At 40.2% G+C, this 15,623-nt stretch overlaps 1 protein-coding gene across 5 annotated transcripts in view; it reads left to right on the top strand.

Annotated features, from left to right (window-relative positions):
* BBS9 (Bardet-Biedl syndrome 9) overlaps positions 1 to 15,623 on the top strand; it is a 222,554-nt gene that overhangs the window by 178,509 nt on the left and 28,422 nt on the right. For 2 of the 5 annotated variants that reach the window (XM_083577727.1, XM_083577728.1), the window contains exon 22: positions 5,264 to 7,905. The exons of the other annotated variants lie outside the window; for them this stretch is intronic. In XM_083577727.1, coding sequence (XP_083433853.1) covers positions 5,264 to 5,358 — 95 coding nt within the window. In that variant the 3' untranslated portion in view covers positions 5,359 to 7,905. Of the gene's footprint in view, positions 1 to 5,263; positions 7,906 to 15,623 lie in introns of those variants that run through there. 5 annotated transcript variants of the gene reach the window in all.

Genomic DNA, 15,623 nt, shown 5'->3' with positions numbered 1-15,623 from the left:
AAATTGCCTAAGGCCACATGCAAAACTAACCTGAACCAACCGAGAGTATCTCTCTTTTCACTGATGTAATTGTTTATTTAGTTAGAATTGGTTCTATGTAGGATGACCGTGTTGTGTTTCATAAAGGTAATTCAGGGCCCCAATACAAACATGCCTAAGTCATCAACTGGAAAAAAAACAAGGGCAGAGCTCTGGAAGTCAGTGGAGTCACACTCGGTAATACAAGCTGAGGATCTTGTCTGAAGCCAAGCATGAAAGACCCTTCCTTTTCACAACGTTTGCTTTCATTCAGGCTTAATAGAAACATAGCACTGGATATATTACATTTGCCTGCCAGTCAATTATTGAAGTTGGCGTTCACTATAGTTGTCCATGGAATACGTAAAATGTTGGCTGATAGTGGTAGTACTTGACCCAAAACCTAACTGAATAGGTCTGTGGACAATTTTTGGCATGCATATGGTAGTAGGAGATCAACATGTTAAAGTTTAACATGTATTTTAAATAAAGTTTGACTTGTAACTGCCCAATATGTAGAATGGTATACTTCACTGAACTGCAAGATGTACAGCCAAGCTCTGCTCTCTGTCGAATGGAATTTAGTTTGGGGGTTTATACTCCCCCCCAGTGACAAATTTGGCCCCTCTCTTTTGCCTCTCTCTCTTTATTGATAAGCCACTGGTTGTCTCACTCCATTAAGCTAGTCTAGACTCCAGGCTTGAGCCGCATTGGTCTCCTGAGTTTTGGATGTTATAACAGGTCAGCACCACACAGTCAATTCATATTTGTTAACTACCAAACATATGATGGGTTGTTTCAAACGAAACCATTCACTTCTTAAACTGAATGGTTCCTTTTTTAAAAAGTTCAAGAAACCACTTGATAAAATGATGTGCCAATTGTGTATAAATAGCTTTACCACAAGAATAAAGGAAGCCATAATTCTGTAGGCTTGTGTTTTATTTAGTTCATCTGTTTGCATTTATGAAGAGTGAGAATAAGGAAAAGAGAATCTGTAGTGGGGGCAGTGATATAGTGCAGCTTCTGAAATGAACGATGACCAAGAGTTTCATTCATTGATAGGTCTATCGTTTCAGAAAAAGGCTTTGAGTTTAAGGCTTCTTCTTATGATGATGGTCAATAAATTAAAAAATTATCCTGAATGGAAGCCCTTGCTCAGGAAAAATATTTGATGGGAAAGGTTTTCTCTTTTTTAGCAGATCATTAAATAAAGGAACCTTTTGCTGTAGGATTCAAGTGATAGCAATATTTCCACAGAAACATCTATAATATTTCACATTGTTATTGAGGAGTAGCATGTGCAAACATAATATTAATGTGATTGTTGTTTCTGTAACTGCTTCCTTGGTTTCTGCACCCTTTGATTTGCATCAGAGCAACTGAAGAAGATGGAAGCCAATGCATTTTGCTTTAAGAATTCAGTATCTCTGCTTTGTTAGTCATCGTAATAAATATTAATGACACATATAACATATTCTTTCACCTTGGGAGGGAAAAAATGTGACTATATGAAGAACATAATCTCTATATGTGAAGAGCAGTGAATCCGTATCTCAAAAGTGCAACTTGGAGTTCTCTCTCAGAGCCTTCTTATGGTGCATTTAAGATTCCTGGAAAGTTTGAGGTGATGGACAGCACCATGCATCTCTACACAAGCCCCTTCATAGCCAGCTGCCTTTCTACAACATGCTTGCCTCTTTTACTTCTGGCCCAGGTTTTAAGGTCTCCTCACAGTTCTCTGGGTACTTGCAGCTGAGACAATGATAACATTTAGGGGAGCCTGGTCCTCCAGGGAGGCCATACTGCCAACATTTAGGAGTGGTCTGTTACAAGTGGCTCGCAGATGTAATGTGAGTCAATAATGTGATGCTACAGACTTTTTAAAGTTATTAGAAAGGATAGAGAGCCATTGTTCACTACAATCAGGTTACTGTGTGTTAGTCAAAAAAACATTATAATGGTCTTTGGCTGTAGAATGGAAGGTTTTGGTTAAATGTCAGACAAGCAATGTAAGTTTACTAGCGGAATGGGTTTTTAATACTTTTACTGGAAGTCTAAAGGTGGCTAGAGAAACATCTTTCAGTGGTGGTTGAGGCGTAATTATTTTTGCCTCAGCAGAGAGGAAGATAATGTTGTGACCTCAGCTGAAATCCTGAGGTGGGGCTGAAGAAATGGAACTAGGCAAAGGACGGTTGCTTTGCTCAGCTCCCATTAAGTTCTATGCAGCTGGTGGGATCCAAAAGTGGACCCCTCTGCAAACTACTTTGGACAGGTGGACTGAGGCACCCACCTGTCAGTCATCCCAATTTTCCAGAGTTCTAAAATGTGTGGAGAGCCTACATGAGTTAAGCAGCTCCTCACTACAGACCATCACCCTCCAACTCAGAGAATGTGATGGAGGAGACCGAAAGGAGCATGCTAATTTCTGCTTTCTCTAATCACATAGACAAAGAAACACCCAAGGAAGACTTCTGGGATTGGTCTTTGTGTTTGTGTGTGCGTGTGGTTTCTTTAATAAGTAGCAGGTGTGGAGGAAGGGATTCCCAGTTGCAACCATGAAGTGGGAAAATAGTGCTGTAAGCCTTTGTCTCTGTCATTGTTCTGATCCAGACGACCTCTACAACCCACAGCTCCTATTTGCCATGGAAGGAAAGCAGCTTTCCTCCTGGGCCAATTAGCAGCTGCAGAGGCTTAAAACTCCTTCCTCCATGTTGTGGTCTCCAGTCAAGATCAGGTGCATATGTAGGCTACATCTATTTGGGAAAGGGGAAAAAAAAGAACAAACCCAATAATGTAATTAGTGTCACATCTTGTTTGGCCCTTAGAGAAGAGCAGGTGCTCTAGCCCTATGATGCTAGAGAGCTTTTATATCCTTGCTGGGGCAGCTGAGGTCTTCATGGTTGCCATGACAATCATATGGCTGTCTCAGTATACCATGGGGTCAACACATGTGGCAAGTCATTTTCTTGTTTTTACTGTAGAACAGTTTTATGTGTTTTTCAGTTATAAAAGTATTTCTATACCACCCTCTCATAACCTATCAGGGTGGTTCGGGAATGATTTGATTGTAGGTGGGATTCAAGTCACCCTTTTACCATGGATGGACCATTCCTGGTGAGGTTTGGATTATTGCTGGCAATTCCCCCCTTCAGGGATGGGGGACTGTTTGGGATGGTGTAACCCCCAGAGACTTGCTGAAACATTGAAATCTCCGCATATCTTGGGAGAGCTTTTGACTGGCATGGTTGGTGCTCCTGTCAATATCCCTGTCTTGCTGTGGAATGCTGAGGTGGAGAAAGCAAGTGAAATGGTTTCTCCTGAGCTCCCCACCCCAGCACCATAGTATTCAAAAAGCCACCTGGTTTGTGAGGAGCACCAAGTGATGAAGCAGGCTAGATGACAGCTGGAGTGCAGGTGGTGCAAATTTGGCAGCAGATGTAGCCAGACGCAGGTAAGAGTCCATAATTGTGCCTACCATGTGCCTACCAAGCTTACTTTTCTGTCATTACTGCATCGGCAAGGAACTGTTCAGCTGCCTGTGATTTTTTTAAGAAATAAAAATATGTGGTGTTTTTTAAATGGATAGTGTAATTTGTACACCTGAAGGAGCGTCTCCACCCCCATCGTTCTGCCCGGACGCTGAGGTCCAGCACCGAGGGCCTTCTGGCGGTTCCCTCACTGCGAGAGGCCAAGTTACAGGGAACCAGGCAGAGGGCCTTCTCGGTAGTGGCGCCCGCCCTGTGGAACGCCCTCCCTTCAGATGTCAAAGAGATAAACAACTACCTGGCATTCAGAAGACATCTGAAGGCAGCCCTGTTCAGGGAAGTTTTTAATGTGTGACATTTTAGTGTATTTTTGGTCTCTGTGGAAGCCGCCCAGAGTAGCTGGGGAAACCCAGCCAGATGGGTGGGGTACAAATAATAATAAATTATTATTATTATTATTATTATTATTATTATTATTAGTTTGGACCCATCATGCTGGAAGCTGGGTGAAGTCACGGCAAAATCACGTTTTGGTCCACCATCATGTTTCAAAATAGTGGTCAGAGTCCGAACATCAGCGAAGAGCACAGCCTCCACTTTGGGAGCCCTCAAGATGGATTTGCAATGATATCTTGAGAGACGTCCAAACATATAAAGAACAAACAAACAAATGGACAGACAGACAGGCATGCCACTTTCTAAAATATATGTTATTCTATATGGCAATTTTTATTTTTATTTCTGGAAAGCATATATTGTATATTGCCCTGTCATAGCAATTTTTTTGTTTATTTATTTATTCGCTGCATTTTATCTTTGTGAAAGAACATGTACTGTGGTTAATTTTGTTTTGAAAACCATTTCCCCCTATAATGAATGTTCATGAATAAAGGCACTGGCTTAAATAGACAGTTGGGCCAGCTTCCCATTGAAATAGTAAATTTCCTCACAGTCAGACTCCTCTTTTGAACTATGGTTGAAGGAAATGAATTGCACTTTTGTTGGACTTTTCGTCTCAGGGGAAATTTGAAGGAGGACATTATTAGAAGTTGGATATTTTGTATGCACCGCATTCTTTTTCGCTCGTATATCATCATATTTCTTTCTTGTGATACTATCTTATTAACGTTGTATTGAAATGTCAACATTTATTGGCTTGGGCTGCACTTTTTGGTTTTTGTAGCAGGAGTATTTTTATTTTTTGTTATTTTGTTATTTGGTCTCACAACCAGCGGATTGTCACCTTGGTGGCAATGTGGAAGAGGGCCTTCTTGGTGACAGTGCCCACAGTATGCATTCCCTCATGAGAAGGAGACAGTCACAACCTTTAAAAATGTATATGTTTTCCTAAGCTTTCCTGAACCCTGACTCTTAATTTTAGTTCTGTTTTGTGATATGTTCAGTTATATGTGTGATTTATAAGTTTGTTCTGTTTCTACTTAGTTTACAGGAAATGTTTTTAAATGTTATTGTTTCTTTTTCTATCACAGTTTTCTTGTTGTAAACCACTCAAGAGGTTTTTTTAAAAAAATTAAATTAAGCGGCCTAAAAATTAAATAAATAATATAATAATTATAATAATTTATTACTTATACCCTGCCCATCTGGCTGAGCTTCCCCAGCTACTCTGGGTTTCTCCCAATCAAGTGTTAAAAACAATACAGCATTAAATATTAAAAACAAACAAACAAACAAATAAATAAGGTATTGCCTTGCCTTCCATTAATGATCACCCTTTTTCCTCATTCTACTTTCAGGGCTTGTCCACACTTCCACTTCCCCCCCCCCCCAGAAAAAACTTGCTTCATCACTGAATCAGGGTACAAACGCCAGTTGTTTTTTCTGCAGATAGATGTTTGTTCTGCTTCAGCGGTAAACAGCAGATTTCCCCAGGAAAGCGGCAGGAAGACAAACAAAAAATGGCTCAGACCTGTGCTTTTTCGGCACAGGACAAGTGTGGACACGCCCTCAGTTGTGTTACATTTACCGTTTATCTGATAGTTGCCTTTCTCGGCTGCTTTCTGCTCCATTTTCCCAGCACAAGAACACAGTTTATACAGCTCAAGTTGACTTTAACACTGGCATATGGAGCCACCTCACAGAACAACAAAGTGCTGAATATACTGGCAAAATGCAAGTTGTGCCATTACTGCACTTGGGAATGATTAAAATGTTGCATCTGTTACTTTGGTCCTGGAGAAATCAGAATGCTTGAAAAATGATTGCTGTATGGATGTTCTCAGTCACAGGAAAGGTCATCAGAGGATCAGCTGGCAGGAGTTTGCCAATCTAAAATATTATCGTATGTCAATTTCAAAAATTACATTTAGCATCCCAAAGAGGAAGTTCCCACCCTAGCAGTTTCTGTGTATATATGAACTTATTCATTTCTGACTTTGGGCGTGCCAAGAATCTAGGCTATTATAGTACGATTGTACAATACCATGCATTAACACACAGCTATATTTTTGCTAGGTTCTCTATCGTATTGAGAATGCAAGCGCAGATCTGCATTTGTTCAGTGCTGAGTAGGGTATGGATTATGAAATGAATCTTTTGTAAGATCCCAGGCTTTCTGAATTTTTCTTGCTATAATTTTGTTAGTTTACTTCAGTAACATATCCTTCTTTGGGTTTTGCTGAAAATGCAACATCCAAGCAAAATGTATTCACCATAGTAAAGAGTCTATTGATGAATACTCAGTGTTGAATAAATGAATAATGGACTGCTTGAAGGAAATCCTTGGATTATAGGTTCATGGGATATAGAGAAAGTCCTGATCAAACAAGCCTATAAAGTCAGGAATTGCAGTATTTTGGGGTATACTTTATTCACAGAACATTTCATGTTACATTTGAAGGAATATATATACTTATAAATAATCCACAGGGATAACCCTAAGATAACCTTTTAAAAAGGACTCTAAAATACAGTATCACTGTAACACAGTTCATTTCAAGCAATTTTTGAACAACAAAAATGACTGTGTTACGACGTTTGAGTTCAAATGTTCAGGAGTGGAATTGACTGTAATGGTATATCGTGTGTGTGTGTGTGTGTCGGGGATCGAAGTTTGTGGTAAAGTTGGAACCCCAGTGCCAAAGCACAACATATAATTGGGCTTAATTTTTTCCATATGTATCAACAAAAACAGCCCTTTCTGCCATGAGAGATGAAAGCTTCCCTTTTTGTCATATTTTTATGTTGTATATAATTCCAAGCTCTTTACAGTTTTGCAGGCTTCCTACCAAAACATGCCAGAATGCAGGGGAGATGAGCTGTCATTCTTGACCAGAGCTTGTATTTCTAATAGAAGAACTCTGTATTGCAGATGAGTGCAAAGAGGGCCAATTCCTCTATGTTACTGCAAAACATCCAGTTTGAAATGAAACAATCCCTCTGTTCATTGTTTCAGCCAATTAACTAAGCATTACCTTACAGAAGCCGTCACAATGTATTCAGGCAATATATAGCCTGCTTTTTAGTCCATCGGATTCTTAAAGTGGGCTACAGTTACAAAATTAATAATATAAATAAAATCTTAAAACTTGCAGGATGGCAGGATGAAACCAAGAGCTGGCAATGAAACAAATAATAAAACAGAACTAACCATAGCAAGTCTGCTTGGCATGGAAGGCCAGCTGGCCATTACTAAGAAGCAAACTCCTGAATTTGCCTCATAGTTGTAGGAAGCTGGCCAAAGCTTAGGGGCTGCCACAAGTATTCTGCTTTTTCCCACCCCCACTGCCAATTCAGCAGGCTAGTTAAATAGATTTGAGAAAGGCCAAGGTATTTAAAGACTTGTTCGATCAACTGATTATCCATATACCATCTATGGGCCTTATAGTTTCCTGAAAACACAATGACTTTAGTTGTCTTGTAATTCACAGCCAGCTGTTCTCTTTGGCAATATCCTGAGAATGCCCTCATCATTCATTTTAGGCCCACTTTTGTTTGAGATAGAAGTACCGCATCATCTGCGTATAGTAATATAGAGGTGGCTTTTGTGGCCAGTTTAGGGCCATGATACTCTGGGGATGTTATACTCTGGACAATATCATTTATATATGAATTAAACAGTGTGGGAGCTAGGATACAACCTTGCTTAGCTCCCTTTGTGGTGGTACGGATCCTGTGAGCTGCCCATTTGTAGAGCAACACACTTTCAGCAGAGTGTTTTATATGGAAATTTAATCAAGAACAACAATCTTTTAGCTATACTTGAAGAGCTCAACTTATCCCACAGTCTTACTTGAGAGACTGAATCGAATGCAGCTTTCGATGTAAACCTCTGGGGTGTATTTTGCGTAGTTAAGTTTTTACCTCTATCTTCAGTACATGGTGTTTTATTGTATTGCTATGGCTAGTGACTGATGCAAATAAAGATTCTTCTGATTCTGATTCTAGATTTGAGAAAGCTTAAAATGCACTTATGTATGCTAGTTAATGCAGAAACAGGGTGAAAACATATCAGCACATACATACTGGGCTAAAGGACATCTCATGTGTTGTAGAGAGCTGATTGTGGCTGCAGCTTTCCGTTACTACATCTCTAGCTCCTTCCCGGATGAGTGGTTGCACCAACTTGCAGGCCTGTGCTGCCTTTCAGTGACGGCTCCCCAAGGGAGTGACCTCTGTGTGATGAATGGCCATCTCTACCCACAGAAGAGTGTGCATGCATGTTCAAATATTTTTGAGCATGATCTGAAACGTGTGTCTTTTCGAGATAAATAAAGGCAATATATGGCCATGAACTGCAAGGCAAATTAGATTATAATCAGATTGTATGCTGCATAAGTGTGTTTTTTTAAAATAAAAACCAATCTCTTTCAGATTCATGATAATATTACTTAAGACTATCTATGGGCCCAATTCATAAGATATTTAGAATGGTATACATGTGGTTACATTTGCCTTAGTTGTGTATGCATATCTCTCCAATTTATTGTGTTTTTTTGTTTCTAAGAAAAGAACACTCACAAACATACATATTGACTTGATTACCAAGGTCTTAAAGTGACCGACATGTTGTTCAAGATGAATAACAAACAGCAGATGTTTGCCAAGTTCTCAATAGCAGTCAAAAAACTCATGCTTAGTAACACTTGTTAGAGAGCTTGTATGTTAGATAGAATAAGCAATAGCAACATGAGTAAAATTAAGAAAAAAATAGTATGCTTGTGTATATTTGTGATTGTGTGTATGAATATGTATGTATATATGTGTGTATATAATGTATATAATGTAATATACATATGCAGGTAAGTGTTTGTAATGCTTTGTATAGCAAAATATTAGCTCTAGGAAATTGTGTGACATAAAAAAGCTATAGTTCTCCCTTCGGGATAGTGCCCACTTTGAGAAATTCCCAACTCACTATTTCTGTCCGGTTGTGACTGCTATAAAATGGCCATATGCGTGGTTTCAACGGATGATGCTTGGATTTTGTTGTTACGCAGCTTGAACCTTACTTCAGTTGGCTGCCAAATGGAGCTGGAAAGGAATGTTACCTCACTCCCAGATTGCTAGGACAGGATTGGGGATCTTAGCCTTCCTCATAACTAGCTTTTGAGGAGTTGGCCATTGTTGGGCACAGATTCGTGGGGGTTGTTCAACCATCAGTTCGTTGCAAAGACTGGTTGTCAGCCGTTGTGCCCAGGTTGCAGGGCTACAGGAACTATTCTCATAGCCAAGGTCATTTTTCTGGGAGTTACCCAGAGGTCAGTCTGGGCAATACATGCCGCATAGTCCTTGTACATTTATTTAAAGCGTTTTTACTCCATCTTCAGCTCAAAAGGCTGTCAGGAACAACAATGGATAACAGTTGTGTCTCTCCTTTTCTTCAATCTCCTACCTGGTTCCCTTCATTTTAAGCACAAAAATGCCCCCTACACACTCACACACTCTTCCACACAGACAGAGCACTATTTATCTTATCCAGAACTCATATAAAAAAGTTATTTATGGTTGCTAAGCAGATGGTGTGGGATGAGGCACAATAAGGCACAGGTATGAATGAAGCATGTAGTACTTGGAAGTGTCTGTCTGTCTTTCTGTCTGTCTGTCTGTCTGTCTCTCTCTCTCTCTCTCTCTCTCTCTCTCTCTCTCTCTCTCTCTGCGTGTGTGTGTGTGTGTGCTTGTGTGTCAAAAATATTCCCAGAGCCTGCTTGTGTGCTTGAAGAAGCACACAAAGTGAGCATGCTCATTTCTAGGAATTGGACTTTACGGAACATTTATCTTATTTTTTTAAGCTGTTTTAATTGATGTATTACATTTGTGTGGTTTCTTCCTAAGTTTGTAAATGAAGAAAAATATGAACATGATACCAGATATGGTCTCAGATTGTACAGCGGTGCAAGACAAAGTATTTTCAGGAATTCGTGCTTCTGTTTTTTGGTGTTTTTTTTCCCCCTCATAAGCTTTGAAAATGGCAGTGTTTCAAGCTGGTGAATGCTGCTGAGGGTAATGGTGCTATGATAATTATGCTATCCGCCATCTGTCTGCCTTTCTCCCTGAACTGAGACAGGGTAGTTGTGCTCTCTTCAAAGGCTCTGCTTGAGGCCTGTCAGTTGGCAAGACAGAAATGGGTGCAGAGCAATAGACTACACCCCATTCTGAAGGCTCTCGATATACATTTCCTTCATCAGTTATATACTTAGCCCATTTCATCATTGACCATGTAATAACAAGACTAGGCCGGTGCTTGGTGTTCTCGTTGACAGAATAGTCAAATCTTTCCCCTTTGTGGTACAGTGTCAAAAATAGTTCTTGAGGCATCTTAACCAGATGCTAAAAAGCAGGATTTATTCCACAAGGGCACACGGATTATCCTTTGGCAGGATTTTTAAAATTTATTTTTTAGTTCATGACATTTTGCAAAGAACAATAAGAATTTTCCCTGGTATGAAACTTTTCAAGACATGCAATTTATGGAGTATCAATGACCTCACTTGTGACGTGAGATTCCTGCATTGCGGGAGGTTGGACTTGATAACCTTTGGGATCCCCTTCCAACCCCACAATTCTATGAATCTATGATTCTATGACTTATTGTGGTGCAGAGAGCTGACACATATCTTTTTTGCCCATACTGGTTTCATTATAATTATCAAAAGGTTGCGTGAATTTTTCACATCTCTGTCATATTCACAGTGTACTTCCATAATTCCATTTGCAAACTTTTGTGGAAGGCAACATTGACTTCTTCTTTTTTGAAAAAGAAAGACTCCATATAGATTAGAGTTACCACATTTTCAGGTTTTATCTGTCAAGAATGAGTCTTAAGGGTGATTTTTTTAAATGGAGCACCTCCTGTGTTCTAAGGATGATTGTTGAAATGCATACTTTGTCAAAAGTATATATTATTTTCCAGTATTGTTCACCAGTAGCCCTACCACAGCTTCCTCCTTGGGAGCAGACCTACAGAGAACTAGATAACCCTTGGGGTCCCTTCAAACTGTACAATTCTGTGATTCTATGAGGAGGATAAAGGCTTGTTTGCACCTGGTCCGCTCTCCCATTGAAAAAACACATAAATGTAATAGGCCGTATAGTAACAATTGCAAAGTTATTTACTAGAAACTTCGTGACAGAATATATTAAAATATAAAAAAGTAGCTTTTCAGTTGATCTAATTCTAATTAGAAACGAATGTACTACGGCACTGACAAAATAGGATTTGTATTTTGCACATACTGGACTTGGTGATCAACTGAAAAGCTACTTTTTTAATATATTCTGTCACAAAGTTGATTTCAACATTATGAGAAGCTGTATCTAATTTTTGAGAAGTAGTTTCTAGTAAATAACTTTGCAGTTGTTACTATAGGCATTCTGGTGGTTTTGGTCTGCTCTCCCAGCCAGCAAAGGTGTATGTGTGGGTTTGCGTGTCCGTATGATGCCTGCCTGCAGGTAAGATAGTGTGCTGGTTGCAGTGTGGAGCTTTGTTTGATTGCTGGCTGGGTGGATATAGTTGGTGTGTGAGTGTGGCCTTACTAGAAAAGGTCCTGCCACAGATAGTGGGGACATCCCGGAAGGGAACTGCACTAAAGATGACCACCTCTTCAGGAAGCCACAGTGCCTTGGGTGACCCAGTGTGAGAGCCTGGTTGAGGTGAAGTTTGGTTTGGCGGGGTTCTCTCTGAGTGAGAGACTGGGGGAGGACAATAGTTATGGACTTACCGTATTCCTCCTGAGAATGTGGAGTGTGCCAACCAAACACTGGTTAGGAGACATAATCATGCCTATCATGTGGCAGTGTGGACTGTAAGAAAGGCTAATTTTGCCGCTTGCATCCTCTAATACATGGGTAGGCAAACTAAGGCCCGGGGCCCAGATCTGGCCCAATCGCCTTCTAAATCTGGCCCACAGACGGTCCGGGAATCAGCGTGTTTTTACATGAGTAGAATGTGTCCTTTTATGTAAACTGCATCTCTGGGTTATTTGTGGGGCATAGGAATTCATTCATTTTGCCCCCCCAAAAATATAGTCCGGCCCCCCACAAGGTCTGAGGGACAGTGGACTGCCCCCCTGCTGAAAAAGTTTGCTGACCCCTGCTCTAATAGATGGTCTGCAGGTTACTGATTCCCACTGTGTGGGAGGAACCTCTAGAGCAGCCTTTCTCAACCTGAGTCCCCAGATGTTGTTGAACTACAACTCCCATTACCCCTAGCTAGCAAGGCCAGAGCTCAGGGATGATGGGAGTTGTAGTCCAACAAACATCTGGGGATCCACAGGTTGAGAACTGCTGCTCTAGAGTGATTGAAAATCCAGTGTGACCAAGTGACTACACACTTTGAGGATAAAGCCACTCGACTTCTGAGTGATCTTGATTCTGCATTTGCTGCAGCTCCATCTGAAGCACCCAGCGCCACTGTCAAGGACATGTTACGGGATCAGTTTCAGCTAAGCAGTCAGCTGATGTGGACATGGCACTGGTAGCAATATGTTTGATCTCATGACCTCTTGACCACTGTCCCTCCTTTTTTATGAAATCTTGCCAAAGGGGGTTGATTGGTTGGGTCCAAGCTTCATTGTGTGAGGGGATGGTCTCTGCTGCCTTGAAAGATGCATTGGTGTGGCTCCTCCTAAAGAAACTGGCTCTGGGCCCCTTAGACTGGCACAACCATCAACCCTATGATTTATAAAATGTTTGCCATTCATTTGTGACCACCCTCACCCTTTTACAGTCAAGCAGTGTATCAGTTTGCAAGTGGGAGGGCTAGGAACCCTTCAAAAAGTGATTTTTTTTTGGAGGATTTAATCAAACCACAAGAGATTACGAAGTAGAAGGGAAACTGGACTAAATGTTTTTCTTGATCCGCTTGTCCTTGCAGAAATCTGCTGATGTAATAGTAACAAAAATAAATTATATGCCCTCTTCTTTAGTTAAGCCCCTGTACACTACTATGGGTGGTATTCAACTAAGGTTTACTCCTAGTAGACCCATTAAAATTAATAAACATGACAAAGACTGGGTCATTCATTTCAGTAGGTCTCTTCTGTGTCAAACTTGGCTGAATACCACCCATCATGTTTAAATATTGGATGCTTGCAAAGGCATGCATTCTTCTGAAATTTGATGAAACTGCACAGATGCTTAAGATGAAACACAAAATTACATTTCATTCCTTACAATAGTATAAGGAAGAAAAATGTAAATACCATTTAAACTTCAGAGGACTGCTATCTGAAGTTCATTAGGTCAGTTTGACTTCCATATTCTACTCGGGACTTTTTGTTGCTAATACAAACATAACAATAGAAATATGCATGATCATCAAGCTGAACAGAATATGATGCAATACTCTGCCTAATGCATTAAAAGGATGAAACCAGTGCTTTTTTCTAAAAATAATAATGTTTAGGGGTACGTACTCTCATTTTGACTCCAGAAAAATCACCATTTTGTAGTTCAAATCGGGGGAAATAAATACAGTAAATGGACAAAAGTACATAGGTTCACAAAGTGTTTAGGGGTATGCGTACTCCTGCGTCCCCCCAGAAAAAACCACTGGATGAAACTATACATCCTTGAAGTATTAGTTACAAATAAAGCCTTTATAAATGGCAGATAAGATAGACACAAATCTTGACTCCATTGGGTTTGGTGGTCCAACTGTTAGGTTGCTCAAAACTGTCACACCCAGTGTGTTTCAGTGAAGTGCACCCTTAAACTATCAGGTCAGGATCTAAGGAGCTTTCTAACCTCATCAAACTTCTAAAAAATAAGATATTCTAATTATAAGCTAGTTCAAGGCAGGTATGTCAGTTTATTGTTTGCAGGAATATGCAAATCACATCGGGGTAATGAGCCACATGTTTAAATAGGCAGACATTCAGGAAGTCTGATCAAATGGTATTAATCACAGGGAAAGGGAAAGAGCAAAATAACAATAACATTCCCTGTCATTCCACTCTGACTGATGAGCCTGTGTTTCTTCCTAATATATCCTGTCTTTCTACAAATGTTCTGCCAGCCACAAAGGCACATGAAAGTGAAAGACATGCCAGATTATAGAAGAGACAGAACATACCAGGGCGTCAGCCCTAAGACAATATAGTGTGTAAACCACGGCATCAATAACATCTGTGTTCAACTTCTAAAATTGCAGCTCAGTAGAACATTTTGTACCATGTTCACAAGCACCATTGACTCCTTGTTTTACGTTTGAGTGACAAATTAACCTGCCAGACAATGGAAGTCTTTCAACAGACTATGTCTTATTCCAAAACATCACAGCTTTTTAAGGGATGTACATTTTCTTGATTTCATAGCCACAGTGCTGGTAGATCCTTCCCCACCTCTTCCTCCATACAGACGAACTGGTGAACTCTACAAAACCTGGATGTTTGGACTGGATTTTAGGAATCTGCTTTTTGTAGATGCATTTGGGTGCTGTTGTAGCTGCCGTCTCAACCTGAGACAGGCTCTTGGACTCGCCTCCTTATGGGACATGCTGAATGCATAGCACAGTTCAGAGTCCAAAGACTGATGCAGTGTTGAATGGAATCTTCTCAGCTGTCCTCACTGTCTCTGCTTTGTTCTACAGTCAGTGTCATTAATGTATTAACACAGTGATTTTTTAAAAGTCTAGTTCTCTATATGGCTTATCAGACAGGATGCAAACTTGTAGAAACAGACTGTAGCCGAGACAAAAGCAAGTCATTCTTAAAAAAAAAAAAATCAAGATCCTTTTCCCCTGTGTAATTAGCATACAAAAAAACACCAAAGCAAATCATAACCAGGTTTTAAAAAATGATTTCCCACATTAGACCATATTAAAGATGATCTCATATCCTATAGTTTATTGGATCAGTTTAAACACCTTTGATCAGCACTCAGCCACAAACAGGGATTTTAGTGTCAGAAGCAACATTGGTGTGATGGTTTTGTGAAATATCCTTCACAAAGGCCATCAGTGTTTGCCCAGTAGTTCCTGCCACAACAAGTCAATTACCTGTGGTTGAGCTAATTTCAGAATACATTTAGTTTCTCATCCCACAGAGTTTAAAAAAATAAAAATATTCTACATGATAGGGCTGGAACAGCAGGGTGACCATAACAGCCCTGATGCTTAAGATTAGGGAAGATAAAGAATCATGCAGAAAGAAAGTGGGCATAGTATAATCTCTTCTGCAGGAATATAAATAATGGACAGAGACAGCACAGGTGATAATCAGGTATGCCCCCAATCAGAAATGAAATTATTATTCTAAAATTCCACTAACAGCTCTCTTTACTGCTGGTTCTCATTTTCTGTCATGAAAACCCTTTATTTTTCTGTTTCTCAATCCACAGATCTCTCTGCAGTCCATCCCTGTTACCCACCTCTGTATCTGATAGCATTCTCTCTCTATCACCATAGATCTCTCCACAAGTGCATATCTTTCTTTCCTTCTCTTGTTTCTGCCTCCAGTCTTCCATCATTTCTGATTCTGCCTCCCCCTTACCTGTCCTCTCCGTTTCTGAGTTCACTAATATTAGCACACAAGACTCTCACTCTTCCAGCAGTTCACTCACTCAGGTAGGCTAGGGCGCAGCAAGAGTAGATTGAGTGAAGATAGCAATTGTTCCCCACCCACTTTGGGTATTCCAGCAAAAGTGGAAAGGGGCTGT

Source organism: Podarcis filfolensis (genome assembly GCF_964270895.1).
Source record: "Podarcis filfolensis genome assembly, chromosome: 12".
NCBI lineage: Eukaryota > Metazoa > Chordata > Lepidosauria > Squamata > Lacertidae > Podarcis > Podarcis filfolensis.
This window is presented reverse-complemented; position numbering and strand designations above follow the sequence as displayed.